Source organism: Macrotis lagotis, chromosome 1 (assembly GCF_037893015.1).
Source record: "Macrotis lagotis isolate mMagLag1 chromosome 1, bilby.v1.9.chrom.fasta, whole genome shotgun sequence".
NCBI classification, from domain to species: Eukaryota; Metazoa; Chordata; class Mammalia; order Peramelemorphia; family Peramelidae; genus Macrotis; species Macrotis lagotis.
The window spans coordinates 465,608,785-465,632,077 of NC_133658.1; the positions used below are offsets into that span (position 1 = coordinate 465,608,785).

The 23,293-nt window shown below is 32.8% G+C and overlaps 1 protein-coding gene across 5 annotated transcripts in view; it reads right to left on the reverse strand.

The window, feature by feature from the left end:
- STS (steroid sulfatase) overlaps positions 1–23,293 on the reverse strand; it is a 203,630-nt gene that overhangs the window by 25,563 nt on the left and 154,774 nt on the right. For all 5 annotated transcript variants that reach the window (XM_074213609.1, XM_074213612.1, XM_074213608.1 and 2 more), the window contains 2 exons: positions 22,339–22,498; positions 11,765–11,886 (listed from right to left, as the gene is read on the reverse strand). In XM_074213609.1, coding sequence (XP_074069710.1) covers positions 11,765–11,886; positions 22,339–22,498 — 282 coding nt within the window. The remainder of the gene's footprint in view (positions 1–11,764; positions 11,887–22,338; positions 22,499–23,293) is intronic.

A 23,293-nucleotide genomic window follows, 5' to 3' on the forward strand; every position in this document is an offset into this window, starting at 1 on the left:
ACAATTGGTACTATATGTCAGTAAATAGAGAAAAAGTAAAAATAATTTGGACTTTGTTCAGAAAAGCAGGTGAATGGATGAACCATTTCAAAGAAAAAAAATCTCATTTCTATGTCTTAGCGAATGTTTTCTCTGTCAAGATGGTTGGAAAGTCTTGATAAAAATGTTTATTTGCAAAAAGATACAATGATTACATTTCAGTAAAAATTTTCAATTGGAACCATATATACTTAATTGTGAAAAAATATTTTATTCGTATAACAAACAGAAATTAGACATTAGAAAGAGAGTAGTGTATTGTTCAAAATTCTATTTCATTTCAGAATGAAAATATCACTTGTAGAAAACACTGTACTGTTGTCATGATATCATTTAAAATTAAATACCCAATATATTAATGTTACTACATCAGTACAAAGAGGAAAAGCTCAAGAAAGCACAATCTAGTGACAGAAATACAGACACTGCATTCATTTGGAAATCTGGAATAAAGATGATAAGAAGGGGAAAAAATGAAACATAGCATGTGATTTATAGAAGAATCTAATTATGCCCTTTTTTATTTTTGTAAGGCAAAGGGGTCAAGTGACTTGCTCAAAGTCACACAGCTAAGGAAATATAAAGTGTCAGTCCACATTTGAACTCAAGTCTTCCTGATTCCAGGGCTGGTGCTCCATCCACTGTGCCACCTAGCTGCCCCTATCAGGACTTCCCAATCATCTTGACAGGAATATTTGCTGAGACATAAATGAGCTTTCTTTGAAATGGTTCATTCATTCACTTGCTCTTTCAAATGATTACAACTGGGATGAAGCTTGTTGAATGGGACAGAAAATACCAGGGTAATAGTTTATTTCATAATTTCCTAGCCATGGAGAAATGTGTGCAGATGTGAGGGTGAACTCTGATGCATTGTACTCAGGTATTTTTTAAGAAAGGATGGAGCTAATGTTTGAGGTAGGAACAGTGGCTATATTTTGAGCAGACACTGGAACTTAGATAACCACTAACAGGACTATTCCTAATCAAAACTACTAGGAGAACAAAGCAGTATGAGATGAAAAATTAGGATGAGAGTTCAGTTGTTGCTGAATTTTTCATTCAAGAGAATTGTTTCCAAAAAATAGTCCCTTCCCCCTGATGCCACCACATTCCTCTATTCTTCCTGTCAAGGAAAATACATGTTAAATACAAATATTAACATTTATTTAATGTTTACTTATAGTTCTGTTCAATTAAAATTGAAGGATTAAATAAGATAACAGAATGGTCAACCACAACAATTTCTTATTTGTGTTTCATTACTGCAGGGGTGGGGGTGGAGGGATTTTAGAGATAGAAAGTATGGCATATTATATAAAGGGAGAGAATGAGATAGTGAAAATTAGATTGTCAAAAGTTACTGGGATTGTACCACTTCACAATTTTCAGACTGGCCAATGTGACCAGAAAGGACAATGACTGATGTAGGAAGGGATGTGGGAAATCTAGGACACTAATACATTGTTGGTGGAGCTGTGAACTCATTCAGTCTTTCTGGAGAGCAGAAAGGGCAATAAAAATGTGCACATCCTCTGATCCAGCAATATCACTACTGGGTCTATACCCTGAAGAGATCATGAAAAAAGGTAAAAACATCACTTGTACAAAAATATTCATAGCAGCCCTGGTTGTGGTGGCAAAGAATTGGAAATTGAGTGAATGTCCATCAATTCGGGAATGACTGAACAAATTGTGGTATATGTATGTTATGGAACACTATTGTTCTATTAGAAACCAGGAGGGATAGGAATTCAGGGAAACCTGAAAGGATTTGCATGAACTGATACTGAGCAAGAGAAGCAGAACCAGAACACTGTGCATCCTAATAGCAACATGAAGTGCAACAATCAGGCACAATTTTGGGATATCTGCAATGGAGAATACCAGCTGTACCAGCTGAAAGATTTGTGGAGTTTGAACAAAGACCATTACCTATTTTTTTCCCTTAAGGATATGGTTTCTCTCTAATCACATTCAACTTAGATCAATGTATACCATAAAGACAATGTAAAGAGTAACAGACTGCCTTCTGTGGGGGATGGGGGAGGAAGTAAGGTTAGGGGAAAAATGTAAAATTCAAAATAAATAAATAAATTTTAAAAAATAATGTAACTAAAAAAAGTTACTGGGATTGATCTTGATAGTCTCAGAAGACAAATGAAAAGTAATCATAATGATTTATATTTTTATACCTTTCCAAAACAGGTTAAAAGGATGAATTTGGTTTATTTGTAGACAAAAAAAATGAGCTCATCAATAGTTTCTGTCCAGTGGAAGGTTAAGTGAGCTGTTAGAGGGGGCCATTTGTGCTCTCCAAGGAGATTTCTACATTAAAGAAAGTCAAGAATAAAGTAGATGGAAAGTTGTGCCTAATTGGAGGAATAGGAGAGTAATCAGAAATTTCTGCATTCAAAAGGTCAGAGAGAGAGAGAGAGAGAGAGAGAGAGAGAGAGACAGAGAGACAGAGAGACAGAGAGACAGAGACAGAGAAACAGAGAGTCAGAGAGAGAGAGAGAAAGAGAGGGTAAGAATTCCAATTCTTCCTCTCACAGTAGCCTCGAGTAGAATCTTTTCACTTTACAAAAATCCTCTCATAGGCAGAGTCATAATGCAAAGAAAAGAGGGAACTAGAATGATATATAGAAAAAAAACTGAGACATCATCTAGTCAGTTTTTTTTAATTTACAGATTTAGAGGCTGAAGCTTAGAAAGTTCAAGCATCCAAGTCTGAGTTCATAAAAATAATGAGTAAGCAGAGCTGGAAACTGAATCCACTAAAATGATTCAACAATTCAATTAAATATCTACTATACAGAAAGTTCTGTATAACATAAGTTTCTGAAGTGACAGCTATTGGGAATTCAGAGAATCAAGGAGGAAGAAAAATGTTGACTAAGTTTGGAAATTATCTTCTGAAGGGAGAGAAAGAATTAAAATCAGCATTGATTTGTTTGGTTTTATTTTCAACTAAAGATGTTTAAAAAGTACAAAAAAGAAAAATGGGAAATGATAGGGCTGATAAAGAAAAATAAATACAAATAATGAAGGATTATCATATTTGTTTCTTCAAAGGGAAAAGACAAAGAAATAAAAAAGGGACAGGTGTCTACAAGTAAAGAGCATTAGATGAAACTAAAATACATAAGGAGCAACTTAAAACAGTGAAGGAAAGTCAGGAAAATTAGAAATAGAAACAGATGCAAGTAATCAAGAATAGATTTTTGTCTCGCATTGAAATTCCAAAGATTAAAAAACACTTTTTGAAGTTCAAAATTCACACACTAGAGATGGAAGGAAACTTGAAGATAATCTATTCCTTCCTTCCTTCCTTCCTTCCTTCCTTCCTTCCTTCCTTCCTTCCTTCCTTCCTTCCTTTCTTCCTTCCCTCCTATCATATGCTTCCTTTGAAAAAAGATGGAGCAAAGTATGCAAAGTTGAATTACCTACTAGGTAGTACAACATGATTACTTTTCTAGAAAATTAATTATGAAATAAGTGTGTAAAAAAAAATCTTCTCCCAAGCATTTTTTTACCCACTAGAAAATCATTGTTTTCACTGCTGCTAATAGTGTTTTTTCCATTTAAATTTTTATTTACATAGCTAACTCAAGTAGACCTGATCTTGTATCTCATTTACACTAACTGTTTATGACAGGGTACAAAATAGGACTATCCTTCACAATTTACTCTTATGAAATATCATTTTATTAGTCCTATCTACCAAAATATTGTCATATTCTGTTTCTGTCATTCAATATATTCGCTATCTCCCCATCTCTAAAGTATCCACTTTTTGTTATATTATGCATACCTCCAATGCCTTCATCAAAATTATTATTTTTTAATTGTGTTAGATTATCCACGTGCCAGAACTTGGAGACATTAGCTACCTCCTTCTAGATCAGTCCATTAGTTAATATCCTTTTTTTGGTACAATGCCATTTAAACAGCAGCAAATGTAGATAATTATATTATCTAATTTCATTATTTTCTCACCTTATTTATAAGGCTATCAAGAACTGTCATGTCTAGATTTGCTAAGAAACCTTTATAATATGTCTACAACATCTCTTGATGCTATAAATTCAAAAACTTATCTATTGAAAAATATATCAAAAAAGCAAATGGGTTTAATGTAGCGTAATATTTTCTTACTGAACCAATGCTGGCTCTTACTGATCATGGACTTGCAATCCAAATGTTCATAAAGTCTCAGTTTAGTAACAATTTTAGAATTTTTTCAGGTAATGGTATCAAAATTCACTGCCTATGGCTTTAAGAATCTGTTTTTCCTCCTTTTTGGGGAATCTAAATACTTTTTCATCACCAGTTTTCTAACACATCTCCCATAAGTGCACATATTCTCAATGAGAACAGTATATTTTCAAAGAAACTGTGTTTGATGCATCTACTTATAAGAAACACATTTTTCACTGTCTGTTTCTTACTACTAGAAATCCTTTCCCTTCTTATTTTGCTTTCTGGCTTCTTTGGCTTCCTTTAAGAACTAGCAAAATTTCTGCAATCACTCTTTGTTATCTTCTTCAGTGCTAATGCATTTCTTCTCTTGAGTTTTTCAGATATGTCCTATGTACACCTTACTTGTACATGGCTTATATGTTATGTTTCCCAATTTTGCTGTGATCTCCTTGACAACAACTGTCTTTCATCTTTCTTTGAATCCTCAGTGATTAGTACAATGCCTAGTACATTTTAATACATGCTCATTGGCTGACTATTGATTGAAGTTTTTTGTGAACCTTCCAAGAACCTTCCATGCAATCCATTATTATTTTTGTTAATAAAAGTAGTTATGCAATAGTTCAGTAGTCTCCTTAGTAGGACATAAGGGCTATGAATCTTTTTTGCAGCATTCTTAGTCAGTCAAGGGCTATGAAGGACTATTCTTTATCAAGTTGTACCAGAAATACAAAAACTTATACTGAGATCAGGTTTACATTTTTTCCAAATTCTTCTCTTAACTGCTTCTCTTCTTTTGAACTCTATAGCTCTGCTTAATTCTTCCTGAATCTTTTCAGTTCAACTATTACATAATTTGTGGTCAGAAATGTATGATAGTCCCTTCACTGTGGTAATTTCTCCCAGGAATCCATTTCATCAAATAGCAAAAGGACTGAGGAGATATGATGGCAAGAAAAGGGAATACACACTAGCAGTCCCTCTGAGCTATGCAGATGGGACTCCTATGCTGATTAAAGAATTCTAAAATTCTGTGTTATATGCAAATAGTAGTTCCTGTAATGGATATAGAATTCTGAGAGATACTGTTATCTTTAAGCTCTCACTCCTCTCAGCAACCCATTACATCTTGGTTTTTCTCTTTGATCTGTCTACATATTTTCAGACACTGCCTGTTTCTTCAGGGTGAGTTTCACAAATGTTTTAGCAACAAAATAATTTTGCTGTTCTCAGATGTAACTATTTTTCTGAGTAGTTTTTAAAAAAAAGCAAATAAGGACATTAAAAAAGAGTAGTCTTTATAGATTCATGCATTAACTGACTGGGAAAAAAGTGCTATTTGTAAGGGGAGATAGTATGCTACTGCTTTTTTCTTTGCATGAATAGAACACATAAAGGATCTAACAGCAGCCCTTGCTACATCTATTATAGCCTCTTTCTAGGAAGAACAGTCAATGCCATACTCATCTATCAACCTTTTTTGGCTTGTCCTTTTCAAGTCAAATGTCTTAGTATAGTTTTTTTTAGTTGTTTATGGTTTTGGATTTTGTTTTTTTTTTAAACTTTTGCATAACCTTGGTACCCTTCTGTTCTGTGCCTCCACTATGGTGCTTGTTTTTTATAATACTACTGTCCAATTACTTTTGGTTTATATCTTAGTTTGCCATTATAGTATGTCTTCAGAAGCATTGTATTGAGTTACAGGTGGCTGTCCCTCTTTCTCCCCCCACATCTATAATTGGAAATAATCTAGGTTCTACTTCACTATCATTGGCATTTCTGTATCTGCTATTCATTCTGCTCTTGCTAGTACTATTAGTCTCCACAGTCCTCTTTCTTCTTCCCTCATCTTTGCATTCTTATCATTTGCCTTCTTTTTATATTTCCAGTCTTTTTTTTTAGATATCACTATTCAATCAGAGAGATTCTTCTGCACAGAGAATTTCTTAACAGTGCATCCTTCTCTTTGGGTACTCAGCCGCTTCCTTATCATTAAAAATATGTGTTATTTGTTATTTATGTGGCTATTTTTGCATCTGTTTAATCCCTCTTTGTTACTTTTGAATACATACATACATACATATATATCTACATAGATAGATAGATAGATGATAGATAGATTCCACAAGTTAGAGGATTCTAGAAAGTTGGTCTCTGAAATAAGCTAGGTTTTATTACATTTTAGGAGATGATTAATTATACATTGGAATTGACTATTAGAATTATCCAATGATAGTACTAGTATTTGACTGTTCTTTTGAAGAACTTCATGGCAGCTTTATAACTGTAGGATTTCTCTTTTAGTATCAATGTCTTAATCTTCCAGGAGTTTCTCCCACTTCAGAGAAATTCCTTCCCTCTACTCAAGCAGTTTCTAAAAACTTTCCTGTTTTTTCTTTTAGTATTTACAGTGACTAATAAAACCAGATTGTGATATCACACTTCATCATTGAGTGTGATTATCTAACACACTTCTCCAGGCTTAAAATGTCTTTGTTTCAATCTCTAAAAATTCCTTACTTACACTTCTGGATGTGGCATTAGAGTGTGATTTTAATTTATCGGGTATGAAATTAGAAGCTCACGTGCTTTTCCCCTGATGACTCACTTTGTCTTTTTGGAAAAGTAACAATTAGATGGAAGCATGTCATAAAAGACAGAAGGGGCTAAGTCTCATCTAGGATAAAAATTAACTGTGGTCTGCCATTGTTAAATCACTTAACATCTCAGTTTTCCAGTCAAAGTCCAAGATCTATATGTGATTGAGGAGTTGCTAAAGTGTACCACTGAAAGAATTCTCCATAAAATCACAGAATAGATGCCAACCCTTCCAAAAATGACAAATTATGTCAAAGATCTGCCCCATAATAATTCTCCTCAAAAGGTCTGAAGTTCATTACAATGTCACCTATGGAATATAAGGATAATATGTCCTTCATTTCTATCTCTTCCTTTATCAAAAGGAAACTCCCTTAGGACACTGGTGATAGGCTTCTTCTTTGTCTAGTCACTGTTCCCATCAAGACACAGGAAAAAGTGTTAATGTGGTAAGATAAGACTGCTGATTTCATTTGTTACCTTTGCAACCTTACTTAAGGATAGGATATAAAAGAGATTAGGGAGGAAAGTTTCCCTCTCCTTATCTCTGGATATGTTGTTATGTCTGATCCAGATAAATAGGACTGTTCAGTTTTTAAAAATCACTTTACGTAGATTGGAATAAAACATTTTTTCATAGCTAAGGATGCACATTGCTATTACAATGCAAGTATTGTTACTTATGATGCTATTATTATTATTTATAAGACTTTTTGTATATTTCTAGATTCTTCCTATTCCCTTATATCTCCAACCTGCCAAATCTTACCTCATAATTTCTAGAAGTTCGTGAATATAGGAAATAGGAGTTCAATAATATGAATACTGTGGATTTAAAATTTTATGTAATCCAAATTTTTATTATTAAAAACACACAACAGCGGTAGCATTTACAGAGAAAGTAGATTCTTAATCTGACTTTGCTGTAGAACATCCATTAGTTGGAGCCATAGATGATAACCATATATGGTACTAATTTTCAGTGGACTCCATTGTATAACTTAGATTTGCTTCAGTTTGTCATGTACAGGGCATTGTATTGGATTCTGGGTTAAATGAATAAAAGTTAACAGGATTCAAGATTTTTATATTTTATAAGGGGAGACAACATGGAAACAGATATAAATAGAAGACAACTTAAGAGAGCACCATTACTATTTTACTATTACAGAAAGGAACATTTTCCAAAAGCTTTTCCATAGTCTTAGGAACATTTTTTGAATGAAATTTTTTTATTTTGTGAAACTATTTTAATTTATGAAACTTTTATATTTCCATATATTTTCTTCCCTACATTCGTGTGGACACACACCTGATTGAAGCCTTCATCACTTCTCATGGAGATTATTAAGACAGTCTTCTAACTGGTCTACTTGCTTCTAGAATCTTCCCTCCCAAATCAATTTTCTACAATTTGATAATAATAATTCTAAAGCAAAGAACATTTGGTAAGGTAGTCTCTCTTTAAGGTCCCTTCCAGCTCAAAACTTATGAACCTCTGATTTTATGTCACTAGGATGAAATATAAACTCCTTACAATCTTTCATAATCTGTTTCTAACCTACCTTTTCAGTTTGTTTTTTCATTCCCTTGATATTCTAGCTGAAATGGTCTACTTGATGTACTTTGAAGTCAATTTTGTATTCCTTATTATCTATGCTTCTATAGAGGATGTTACCCATCCTCCTCACTTTGACTTTTTAGAAACTGTTTTTCCTCCTAACTTCAGTTTAGGTACCAGGTATTCCAGGAAGCCTTTCTGAATTTTCTTAGTAATAGTGCTGTCTCAGTTGTCTTGTATTTATTTATATCTATTATCATGGTGTCTCCCCTTATAGAATATAAAATTCTTGAATCCTCTTACTTTTTGTCTATTTAACCCAGAATCCAATATGTCTTGTACATGACAAACTGAAGCAAATCTAAGTGTACAATGGAGTCCATCGAAAATCAATAGTATATATGGTTGTCATCTATGGTACCCACTAATGGATGTTCTACAACAAAGTCAGATTAAGTGTCAACTTTCTCTGCTATCATGTGTTTTTAATAATACAAATTTGGATAACATAAAATTTTAAATAAACAATGGTCACATTTTTGAACTCATATTTCCTACATTCACAAAAAGAGAGTTCTCCATGCTAATACCATATCAAATTTTCTCAAGTCTTTCCATTTTTAATGGGGGAAGGGAGTAGTAGTGATGAATGACATCAGTTCAAAATTATATTAAAGTTATTCCACTTTCTGAGACACAGAGCATTACAGAAGTTATGTTCTGTTTTCTTATAAAAGAGAAATGTTTAATGGGGTCAATATTTGAACATGTTAGTAATGAACTAATGAGGATAAGTGATTGAATCTTAAAACACTTCTAGCTTCAGGATCTTTTAAGATCTTTTTCTAAAGAAAGAAACCAACTAGTCCTTTTTATTTTCAATATCTGCATACTAACACAATATTTCCATTTTAAGATATTATATATAGTGTGACAATCTTCAATGTTCTCAAGACTATGGAAAAGGGTTTGAGAAAATGGTGAGTAGAAAGTTGTTGGGGAGGGGGGTTCTGTCCCAATCTAGTCTTGTAATGACTCCACTAGATTAAAGGACACACTTTCTTTCTGAGAATATTCAACAAATAATGAGCAGTAAATTATATCCTCTTGAAGCAAACAAAACAACCTTTCTTACTAAATCTGTAAGAGGTCATTACTGATTTTCACTTTTAATTTGGAAAGTACATAAAGAGGGCTTAGTCTTTGGATGCTCAGGAAGGCCAGTTTCTTCAATTCATGATCGAGGAAACATGTTAACAATGAGATGTCCAATAGTAGTATTTTCTCATTGTTGACTAAAAGCAGAAGACAATAAGGAATGAGAGATGATATAATGCTATTCACCTTCCTCAAAGATCTTTATACTGTGAATTTTGTCTTCCTGAGAACTAACTTCCTATCAGTGGTTCTCTCCTTTTTCTCCATTTTACTTACTACCTATTTCTTGCTATCTTTTTATGTTATTCTTCACACTATAAATTCCTCTTATACTCTCAATGCAATACATTCCAACGTTTTTCGCTAAAAGGGATATTGCCATAGCTAGGATTTCTACAATGTTTTAAGGTTTTCAAAGGGCTTTATATATGCCTTCTCATTTAATCCTTATAAACCCTGGTAGGTAGGTGCCTATTGTTCCCATTTTACAGATGAAGAAACTGAGGTTCAGTGGGTTTACTGGAATCACAATGCTAATAAGTGACTGAGGCAGGACATGAACTCAAGTTTTCTTGACTTCATTTCTAAAATTATTAAGTATTCTAAGTATCCACATTATTTAAACATAATGTGTCAAGGTATAATGCATGCTAATATTACAATTTTTATATATAGAAAAGGAGCAGAAATTATGCTTTCTGATTGTCTTATAGACTCCCTATGTAAGAAATGTCATTACACTTGGAGAAAGTAAGAGTTCCCATTTATTATAGTAAAGATATAAAAATAAGAAACGGGACAGTCAGAAATAGGCATTCAAGAGACATAAAGACATATGGGCAGAGTTTGGAGGTTCAAACAATCAAAAAATAGCATTAATTAATCCCTAGTATATATACTGTGCTTAGACACTAGAGCTAGAAGGGGGGAAGATAAAAATAATCATTGCTTTTAAGGAATTTACATTCTGAATCTTAAAGATACATGTGCATTTAGTAAAATTGATGGAGTTTTTAAAGAGTTAATTGCCAGAAAAATGCAGAGACTTAAACAGAAAATGTTAGGGTGTAAACCTGATCTAATTATTATGGGTAGGATAAAGGCTGTTATCACTTTCTGCCCACATACAAGGAATGAATTAAGGGAAGAAGAAATTCTTCAAGTTAGGAGAGCTTATTAATTGTTTAGTAAGGTTGTACAAAAAAAATTGAAAATTATTATGAGCAAAATAACATTTCCTTGGGAAACTGTTTATGTAAACACTATAATGCTTTAGAAATAAGATAAATCTTCATTTCCATTTCTTTTGGAGGCAGTGTGATATAGTGGAAAGAACATTGTCTCTGGAGACAAAGAATCTGAGTCTAATCCAAAACCAACTCGACCAATGTGAATTAAAGCAAGTCACATAACTTTGCTAGGCCTCAGTTTCCTCATTTGCAAAAGGAGGGTGCTGGACTAGATGTCTTCTAAGACTTCTTCCAGTTCTACATCTATGATCAATATCTTTAAATAATATCTAAAAGTAAAAGTGAAGTTTTTTGGTTAAGATTTGATCAAAAATTTGGATGAGATCTTTCATTAGAAAGTTAGTAAGTTTCCAAGCTCACATGAGTTTCCTCAGTAGTTTCCAACTTATTCCATTCTATTTCTCAGTTTAAAGATCATAATAAAAATATTTAAAATATATGGCAACATTTATGAAGTTTTGATAATTCAGTTAGTTTTGATAATTCAATTAGGATTATTGATATAGATCCATTTGCTCCTTTATATGGAGCTATTTTCAGAAGTGAATTATAAAACTTGTAGAATAAAACTAAATTAGACATTCCATAAAGATCCCATTACCTAGAAAGCTCATATATCAGTTAGCACCCAATTTGAACTTTATGGGAACATTATGCCATTTGAACTTTGTTCTAAACAAATAAATCTGGCAAATGTATTTGGGAACTGATGCTTTTTTGATGATATTTTTATTGCACAGCATTAGACTAGTGGTATTCAGTAAATTGACTTTTTGGACTTGGGTACAATTAGGAGTAAAAAGAAGGAGAAAAAAAGCTGCAGATATTCATAATTTTAGTCTTCTACTTGGCATATTATAGGGCTCTGGCTGTACGTTTTTTCCCCCAAAAAATCCTTCCGTCATGCTATAAATTGTGTGAAATATTGGAAGTGTTAAAAGGTCAGTTTACTTACTGTTTCTTGGATGCCAGCGCACTGCATTTAAATATGCATTACAGTAATGGAAAAGAAACTCATGCTCAGATTGGAGAATTTTTCCTTGAAGCAAGGGCATCAGGTCACGTCCATCAATAACTCTAAATAATAAAGTAATAAAAAATCTGTGAGAGAAAAGCCACATGTATCACAGTGGGAAGGAGAGTTGTTAAAGAGAACCACCAACTAAAAATTCACCTTTCTTTAGTAGCCAAAAGGGCCATACAACTACATTTGCCTAGTAAAACATGGGGAAAGCCTGATCTTGCTTCAAATAACCATGTTAAACCTCATATTTTGCCTTGCATTATTGCTGTTTTTATACTTGTATTATCCCTTCTACTAAATTAGGAATTTTTAATCCCTTTGTATGATGTGGACCCCTTTCTATGAATCTCTTCTCAGAATATTTTTAAAACCATAAAATAAAATGCATTGGTTGCAAAGGAAAGCAATTCTATTGAAATAAAGGTATGATTTTTCCCATTCAAATTCATGGATGTCTTAAAATCTATATATGTATCCCTTAAGAATAGAGGTGGGAGGATACATGGATTTTAGATTAAGGATTCTTGTACTACTTCATCTGATAAATGGTGAAAGGATATGAACTGCTAGTTTTCAGGAGAAAAAAAATCAAAGCTATCTATTGTCATATGAAATATTCTTCTAAGTCACTACTGATTAAAGAAATAAAAAAAAACCCATAGGTACTACCTCATAACTATTAAATGAGTTAATATGACAGAAAAGAAAAATTAAAAGGCTGGAGAAGATGTGTAAGAAAGGGACATTAAGAGGGGTTGTGAACTGATCCAACCAGTCTAGAAAGCAATTCAAATGGTTATAAAATTGGGCATACCCTTTGACACAGCAAGGACACTACTAGATTTGTCCTCCAAGGAGATGAAAGAAAAAAAAGAAAAGGATTTTTTTGTACAATAATTTTTCTAGCACCTCTTTTTTGTGGTGGCAAAGAAATGGAAATTAAAGGGATGTCCATGAATTGGGGATTAGTTGAATAAGTAGTTGTATATGATTGTGATGAAATACTATTATACTATGAGAAATGATGAGCAAGATCCTTTTAGAAAAATCTGAGAAGACTTACATGAACTGGAGAATAGTAAAATGGGCAGAACCAGGAGAACATTGTACAAAGTAATAGCAATATTGTACAATGGTCACCTGTTAATGAATTAGCTATTCTCAACAACACAGTAATCAAAAACAATTCTAAAGACATGTTGAAAAATGTCAGAGAAATAACTGATGAAGTCTGACTGCAGATTGAAGCATGCTTTTTTTTAAAACTTTATTCCTGGCTTTTGGTCTGTGTTTTCTTTTTACAGCATGACTAACAATGAAAATATTTTGTATGACTGCAAATATATAATCTATATCAAATTGTATGCTTTTTCAAGGAGAGAAGTAGAGAATTTAGAACTCATTTTTTAAAAAAATATTAAATATTTTATTTTATGTAATTGGAAAAAAATAAATAAAAATTAAATGTTAATAAAGAAAAACTTGTACTAAATTCCAAACTTCTTGGGAGTAGGAGTATTGAAGCACTGTATCTAATATAATGCTTTTGTCCAGAGTCAATCTGGTATGGCAATGGGTGAGTTAGCTAATAAATTGTTGCAATTCAATTGTTTTGTGGAAAAATGAAGAGGGAACAATTTAAGCCACAAATACTTTGTGAAGAAATCACAAGGAAAAAATCAGGAAGAAAAATTATAAACTACAGTGAAGAAGATAGTATGGGGGGGTGGCTAAAAATCATCTAGTTAAATGATTTAGACTAGATCTCAGCAAATATGTGAATTTAGGCAAGTTGATTAACTTCAATTTGTTTGTTTTGTCATTAAGGATGGAGTTGGGAGAGAAGACCCATAAAGTACCTTCCAAGTCCAAATCTATCCAGGTCATCAGATACTTCCACTAGTCTTTTTCCTATCTTAGGTTGTCCCTACATGAGAGAATTAATCAATATCCACTAGTTTTTCTTAAGTCACCTCTCTTCCTTAAGACCTCCAGATCCTTGATAGAGTTTTGATTGCTTTTCTTCTCATTAAATTCCAGCTATAATTGTTGGCTTGTAACTGGAGTTGAGAGAGGCATAGTACTCTTTACTCAGAACTAAAATATATAGGAGCCAAAACTTTATAACTTTCTTTTTTTTCATATTTGATTTCTTTATCTCAGGAAGGTATAAACCATGAGGACAAGAGGATTTAATAAAGGTCTGGTTAACAAGTAAAAATGTGCCAGCAAATTTCAAGCAACATTTTCAAATTAACTACATCCTTGCCAATACCAAGAGAAAATCTAGAAACATATCAGTTTAGAACATTTCATTGGGGAGAGAGGCTGTTTTTACTCCATGTTTTATTACATCCATGGCTTGAAAAGGATTTATTTAATATCAGTAAACATTGCAAATCATAGAAAAAACTGAATTATGTAGAATTTCACAAATGAATTTTTCAACCTGCACTATAATTTCATTTACATAAAATGATAATCAGAAAAACAAAGCAAAACTTTATATCTTCCAAAGGACTATATTTTCCCTTTCTCTTTGTATCACCAACATATATTCTGCACAGTGTCACTAGGAATGAATAATAAAAGGAGTTTCCTGTTATATTAATGGCTTTCCTAATAACCTAGTTCCTTTGAAGGGTTTACAGTATATTCCAAAAGGCTAATAATCTATACCACTCATAGGAAGGGGTTTCAGAGAAGGTTTCCTAGAAGGAATTTGACTGAATTAAGAGAAAAAAATGGGAAAATAATGCTTGTAGTGAATTATTAATAAGATGGCAGAAAGACTTAACCTTAGCAGCAAAGGCTGATGTGGGGGGGATTCTAAGAACTGGAAACGTTAATCTCAAAATGGGGGGGGGAGAATGATTGAATGACATAAGAAAAATTCAGTAAATTTTTACAGGCTAGGAAGAAGGGAAGATAAAAAAAAATAAAATTTCAAAAGATTAGGACTTTACTAACTCCCTGGGAGTATAGAGAGCTCTTTAAGAGTTGGGGTTTTCTAAGCCCAAATAACTCTATTTCTATAGGTTTCTAGAGGTCATGTATATAAATGGTCATTCAGATAAGCTGCTTACATTTCTTTTGTATGCTTGGTATAGGACTGGGAATAATCAGGAATTCTAGACTAGAGCTAATAGTCCCAATGAAAAGAAGTTATATTTATAGATTGACAGTTTTCAACTAAATGTTTAAAGAAAATTTATGTGTATGCTAGTTCTCTGTATTCAATGCATGTTCATTTCTCCAAGATTACAATACTCTGGTTCTGCTTGGAAGAATGAAAAAAAACTGAGAAGCAGTTTTATTAAGAATTCTAGTAATTGAAGAAGAGGTAATCATTTTTCTAGCTCTTTGCAAAAAATATGTGTACACCAAATATTTGCTGAATTTAATATAATTTGCTAATTGTCAGAATGCTGAAAACTTTATCACTTTGTGGTTATTCCTCTATTTTTGCATAATTCATGAAAACTGTATTTTACATTTTTTTCTTTAAAATGATTTTTCTTCATCAATGTTTGTTTCCACAGAAGTGATACTATGGCTAGAGAAGACAATCATATCAAATTCATGGACAATTAGGAAAATGAATAAATCCAAATCACATTAAGAGTCCTTCCTATTCAGAATAAAATGCAATTAGAATTAAAGGCCTTGACTAGAATTACATACGATATGTTTACATTATCCCACATTACAGTATGTTCAATCTACTCATAAACATCCTAATGGATCATGGAATGAACTATCTCAGGTAGAGGGAAAATGTATGCCATGAAATAAAATAATTTGGAAATCAGTTCCAATCAATAAAGAATTAACAGAATTTTCTTAAAGAAAAAAGATTGCAAAATCACATTTTTAAAAAAATTAATTAAAATTAAACAAGAGATTAGTAAGCATTCACTATATCTAGGTCATTGTCTTACATCACTGATAAGACAAAAATGAAAATATTTACCATCAGAGACAATGCAATAGAAATTAAGGACAAATGGTTCTTTGAAAGAGTTAAAATGTTTAACTTCTATATCCTTTCTTCTAAATAAAGAGCACCAAACTTGCTCTATTATCTATCACAAGGAATGAAAAAATTCAAAAACATAATAAGGTCATTAGACATATATATATATATATATATATATATATATATATGCAACAATATATATCATATATGAATGTTTGAGTAGTGTTGCATCTTCTGAGCTGCCTATGTTTTATTCAGTGTCGTTAATTCCTCTTAATGTAATTATAGTCTTTTTGCTTAGCTCTTCTCTGGTCTTGGCCCTTATTATTAATCATGAGTTCTCTAAAAGCCTACAGACAGAAAATTTTCTATTATTGTAAGTTAAAAATAAGAACAAAAGATAAACTTGGACCAATTCCCAATCCCATTTTCTTGTTAACTATAACAGCTAGGATGTGAAACATGGTGGAGACAGTTCTATTCAAAAACAGCATCTATTCTGAAATACAATTTCTATTCTAAAACAGTAGTTACTGTCTTTAGTTCTTTTCAAATCCTTCCTAAGAAGGATTCAGGACATAATAGTATAACATTTTGAATTGGACAGAAGAAAGGAAAGGAAGGAAGGAAAGGTAAGTAGGGAATACATAGTAGGAGTCATGTAGAGAGTGTGAAACCAAGGCTCTCACTGTTCACAAAGCTGACAGGGGAGGTGAGAAGCAGGGGTGGGCAGGACTTGAAAGCCTATACCATTATCAACTCCCAACGGAGAGGGAATCTGTCTAGAGATTCAGATGGTGAGATGGTTCCAGTTGCACCAGGTAACAATGGCAAATTTTACCTTTTGAGAATCTACCTTATGTTCTACAGAGGAATTTGGAAAAATATATATATTTACACACATATTCATAATATATATATATGTATATATAATGAATACATATATATGATGATAATATGAAACTAATCTAAGGTTTTTTTTGTCTCATCCCCCCCTTAAAAAATCCCTCAATGCTTAGAGGACTTTTTATTTTTAAAAAGAAAAAGGACTAGATTTTTTTCATTCTTTAGAAGAGGAAATCCTAGTTTGCAATCATTTTTTTAACTTCAAATGCAAAGATGAATCTCATTTTTTATAACCTGTACCAAACATGTCCTTTCCTAGAAGCACTCAATAAATCAACTGCCATGGTGAGCTACTTTATAATACTGCTGTAGAAATATTGGTCTTTCAAAGTGGAGCTCATTTCTGCCATGAAAAATGGAAAGCAACTTGACTTGGTTGAACTTTTCAGTGGTTCCTACACTCATACAACACTTAGCTTTTCAAACAAGTTTGCATTCAGAATAATCATTTTACACCATGGGAGTAAAGTATGAATGTTCACAAAATGGGAAGCATTAGTTTATTAAAACTGTTATTCTGTATTTGAACATCTAGTATATACTAAACTCAGTAAGTGTATAGCACAATGTTTGGAATACAATAAGCAAATACTGTTATCAATTGACTGGCTTAAATTTTGAGTCTTTTAAAATCTCCATGAGGGTAATCTCTGTTCTAATGATATGTTATTTCAATTAAGTTTTATGTTATGATCATACCATAAAATGATTTAAAGACTACTTATTTGTTTTCAGAAAATGAACAATTTTTATTTTTATATTGGAAAAGTTATATTATTTGGAAATCAATCCACTGATCATTTGCTCTTAGTATTAATAATTAATTTACTTGACTCCATAGTTCTATAACTCAAGGTCAAGTCATATGGGATAGAACTGACCTTAACATTTAGTGAGAAAGTTAGCTAGAAAGTTTCCCCAAGAGCTCTTTCCAATTGTCCTTAAAAATAATGTATGTTTAACAAAAATAAGAAATAGTTATTTCAGGGAAATGACGGTCATTGAGTCATGTTGTTATTCAATCATTCATCATGCTTAATTCTTCATGATTTCATTTAGGGTTTTCTTGTTAAAAAAAATACTGGAATAGTTTGCCATTTCTTTTTCCAGCCCATTTCACAGAGGAGGAAACTGAGACAAACAGGGATAGTGATTTACCACAGGGTCACATAAGTAATAAGTGTCTGGAGGCTGAATTTGAAGTCAGAAAGGTAAGTCTTCCTGACTCTAGGCCCAGACTCTATCCACTTTTACAACTTTACAGTTATAGGATTTTGGAACTGACAAAGGCCTTAAAGGTCCAAGCCCGTTTCTCAGTTTTGGAAAATAGAGCCTCTAGAGATAAAGTAAACTTCCAGTTCATGTAGTCATATGTATCATGAACACAAGTAAATTTCTTCATTCTAGTTTAATAAGGGAAAATAAAATGGGAAGTGGAATGGCATTTTTAATTTTATAAATGACAGAAGTAAGGGTCACAGTACTAGCTATTAAGAATATCTTAAATTGTCTACATTTCTCATCTGTTTTAAAATCAGATCAATATTTATAAATCTTATCCAAGTTCAGAGCATTTATATACCTTGCACCTACTTTGCAATTTCTGTGGTTTTGCATATGATGGGTTGTTTCTGTCAGGTTTCAACAACAACAACAAAAAGAACAACAGCAGAACAACAGCAGAAATAACAATAGCAGAAAAAATTCATTATTTTGTCATGTAAGAGTAGGCACATATTCCAAAGTGTGCTTTTTCGCCAGTTTTGAAATAGCTAATATAAAATTGTCAGAATAGAAATGATATTTCAGGATGCTTAGATGATTTCCCACCCCCCAGCTCTCTGCCAAAAAGATTTCCAAAATAATTGTATTCTTTTTTAATAACTCTCATGCTCAAACATGTCTTGTATCACTAAAGGTTGCTCCTAACTTGTATCCAGAATCCATTTGTATCCAAGTAGAGGAGAAAATAATTTTTGAGCCTTTACTGAGGTAATGGGGGAGTAAATTTTTTTGATAAAACACATACAATTAAATGAAAATGAACCACTTAAGTATATAAATGAAATTGCCATTAACAAAGAGAATTTGTGTGAAAGCACACCAGAGGTTCAGATTAGGGAACTTCTTTCAAAGTAAGTTAAAAATTTGAAAAGCAAAAATCCCATGGTGAGATTTGTCACTGGTATGCTAAGTATATACAAGCAACTCTTTTTACCTAAGAGGAAACTACCTCTATGGGAAACCTTTGATTGGGCAAGAAAATACTCTCTAGAAGAAAAAAAATGTTTCTTGGGGCAGCTAGGTGGTGCAGTGGATAGAGCACGGGCCCTGGAGTCAGGAGTACCTGAGTTCAAATCCTACCTCAGACACTTAATAATTACCTAGCTGTGTGGCCTTGTGCAAGCCACTTAACCCCATTGCCTTGCAAAAAAAAGTGTCTTTAGTTTGAAAAGGAAAAAAAAAGTTTTCTCTACAGGAAGGGAGTCTGATCAAAAGCAATTTCTAGATTTCTATATATCTCTGGGAAGAAATCTGTAAGAACAACATAATTAGCAATGAAATTTCACTCCAGCACTTTTCTCTAAGTTCAATATCTGGATATTAAGTTAATCTTTTTAAAAAACCTATTATTATAAATAATTATTTCAATTGCATTCAAGAAACATTTATTGTCTAATTTTGCAAAATACTATGCCAAGTTCTGCAGAAAAATTTTAGTTTAGATAAGAAATGAGCATTACCTTAATCTAAACAGAGATGAAAGAAACATAGATAAGTATTGACACACAATATTACATGATAAAATGTGTCAGTTACACATCAAAATGTAATGGTGAATGAAATAGGTGGAGGAAGGTGATATCTGATTGAGAGATTAGAGAAGGTTTTAAATAAGGAGATATATTGCTTGGGTTAACTGGTAACGGGTGTGGAATGATTCATCAACTGAAGAAAAAAGAAAATAAATTCCAGGCACAGGAAATAATATGAACAAAGACACAAAAGTGAAAATTCTATGGTACAAAAGGGATAAAAAGAGAGACAAAAGGAGAAGTGGGAAAAGATATGAGTAAGTTATAACATAAAATAAGATTGAGTGGTGCCAGATTGTAAAGGGTCTTGAATGCCAAACACAAGAATTTAAACTTTACTTGAGAGTGACAGAAAGTCAATGAAGATATTTGAGCCTTTCAGAAATGATAATTGAAGCTAGGTACATGAAAGATTAACATAGTAGATTGCATAGTGAATACAGAGCTGAACTTGGGGTCAAGTGGATCTGGGTTGAATATTGATTCAGACATTTAAATAGTTGTATGGCTCTGAGCAGGTCATGTAATGACTCTAAGTCTCAGTTCCCTAATCTCTAAAAATGGGGATAAAATCAGTACTGATGGTCTCAAAGTAATTTTATAAGAGACAAATGAGGCAAGGCATATAAATCACTTTGTAAACTTAAAGTACTAAATAAATATGAGCTATTAGTTAAATAGTTAAGTAAGCAAACTTTATAAACTACTTACTATATACTAAGCACAGTCCCTGTCCTCAAGGGGCTCCCATTATTTTTTATTATTAATCTGATAGTGTTATGAATGATGGTTTAGAGGAGTTAAAATTGGAAGCAAGAAGAGCATAGGAAGATTATTATAATAACTGAGTTGAGCAGTAATGAGACTCTCGACTGGGCTAGTAATAGTAAGAGTAAAAAGGACATCATAGAGGTGAAATTGATTTTGTAACTGCTTGGATATAAGACAAGAGAAGAAAAAATCAAAGAAAGTCTCAAACCCTGAAGATGAATGGTGATGTCAAAAATAAATGTTAGAATGAAGGGCAGGTTAGGGGTAGGGTGGAGGAGTCATATATTAAAATATTTTGGACATGTTGCAACTGAAGTGCTCATGGGACATCTAAATGAAGTAGTCTTTTCAGGAGATGGAGTTATGGGTCTAGAGCTCAGAGATAGATTCTAGGCATGATCTTCTATCAATGGCTCCAATAAGACCAGTCAGTTCATATACAATTTAATGCTTTGGAAGCCTGATATTCTTGGAATGGTTTACTTTTTTATTGTTATTGCTTAAATTTTGGTTAACTAATTTAAAAGAGTAATTTCCCAAATTAAGAGTTAGAATAGTAAAGATAATGATGATCCTATGCCATATGAAAAGAAAATGCAGTTGGTAAAATATGAGAGGATTGAGAGAATTCCAGTTCAAAACCTCTTTGAAGCAATAAGTGAACAGTAGATTGTCAGAAAAGAAAGAAAGGCACTTAAAGTACCTCATTTTTAATTCCTGGTGAGATTACATGGGAGGTGAAAATAAGAAACTGTTAAGAGCAAAGAACTGTTATTGGAAGTATTCCCTATTTTTGAGAAAAAAAAAGAATTGAGAACCAGGACTTGAAAAAGATCAGTTTTGAGAGGGGAGAAAGAATATCTTTGAATTTATTTTCTGTTGAATTGCTCTTTTATTGCTTTTTTCCCTCTTTTCCTCTTTGCAAAGCTGGAGGATGGATTTAACAAGATTTGTAGTAACTTACATGACATTAGCCTGACCTACAACCAAACTAATGAAAATAATTAATCAGTGTACTTCAAATAAAACTCCCCAGAATAGTAATAACACTTAAGAAGAAATTGTTGGCAGTGTCATATAAAGTTGTATTTAAATTTAAGAGACAAACATTTAGTTTAGGATTCACTAAATGAAGCCATGCTGGTAAAATGGGGTTTTAACTGTTGCGCCAGATGCCTCCCTTGTTGCTACTGCTGGGAGTTCTTGGAGAATGGGACAAAAAAAATGATGCTGGAGGAAAAAAAGAGGTCTGAGAACAGGAACTTCTATGGCTGCTGCCCACTAAAGGACAAGTGAAGGAAAATAGCTGGGAAGATCCAAGTGCTGAAAGTCAGAGGGTCATGGTAGGAACTGCTAATTACTATGATTCTTATTCTCTTCATCTTTGTCTCTGTCTCTGTCTCTCTCTCTCTGCTCTCCTCTCTCCCTCCCCTCCATCCTTCTCTCCTGTCTTCTCCTATTTCTACTTTCTCTCTTCCTCCCCCTGCCTCTGTTCCACTCCATTTCAATTTTTAATTTTGCTTTATCCATTATATATTTCCTAGTAAATTGGATTTTAAAAAGTTATAGTTGTCCAAGATTGGAAGAATTGACTTTATGCAGCAGGCTTATGGTTAAAGTGATTTTTTTTCCTCCACTGTAAAATTAGACTAATATCTGGCTACATGCACTAAGGCATCAAGAAAAGGGTTTCTAGGTAGAGTCAAATTACATGCCTTCCTTTCCCAATTTTTATTTTATTTTATTTTTCCATCGACAAGCATTTGTTTTTATTTTCTCCTCCATTAAAACAAATACACATGGCCAAGCAAAGTAAATTAGAACCATGTTTCTAAAGACCTTTAAAGTCCGGTTGCACTTGGAAGCTCATAGGACATGATGATAAAATGAGGTTCTTTCAGATGTATTATTGGGTTGCCTTTTTAATATTTACATAGTCATAGATGGCAAATCTTGCCTAAGTCATTGTAGAACTTGAACAATTGAGTCTGTAAGATCTTAGTTTCTAATTGCATACCATGCAAATATAGTACCTGTCACTAGGCAAAGTTGCTCCTGCGAGTTTGACAATGGTCGGGAACAGATCCATATTACTAGTAGGTTCATCTATCACCGTTCCAGGTTGTAGCACTCCTGGCCAGCGAAGAAGTCCTGGAATCCGAATACCTCCTTCCCAGTTATTAGCTTTTCCACCTAAATGGATGAAGGATGGAAAGTAGGAGAGACTTGTATCAAATTCTCTTGAAAAACATTCTGACCAAATTCAAATCATGTGTTTTATGTATAAGTAGATTTAAGAGATGGATGTATAGGGTTGAAAAATTAGGGGGAAAAGGTCTAGTGGATTCATAAGAATGTTTTGAGTACCATGCTATTAGCAACTATGAAGGAAAATATGTAGCATGTTCCCTGCTCTTTTTGCCCTAAGTTGTTTTCTTTTTCTTTGTTATTGTGGTTTACAACAAAAAGACAGTAATTTTTTTTTGTCTGTACCTGTGATATCATGAGTGTAAGAAACTTCAGGTTTGAAACCTCCCTCTATCAGTGGAGATCAGCAACCTGCAATTTAATAATCATAGAGAACTACCTAAGACACTATGATGTTAAGCTATTTAAACATGGTCTTATACATTCGCATGTGTCAGAGGCAATTGAATCTGGATTTCAGGTCTTCAGGCTAGGCTCTCTATTCAACAGTATATTAGAGATATGAGACAAATTCAAAAATAATTAGAGGACAATATGACAACTAATTACAATACATAATTAGCTGACTATTCATACAAGTGTAATACAAGTATAAGAGTATAAGAGAGCTCAACAACCAGAGAAGCTGATGTAGAATGAAACTGACAGGGAAGACTTGACATAAATAGACAGAACCAGAAAATTTGGATACAAGAGGAGATGAATGAAGAAAATTCTACTGGGAGTAAAGAGAGGGGACGATGGAGAAAAATGTTTTTTAAAATAATAACTATGCACTAA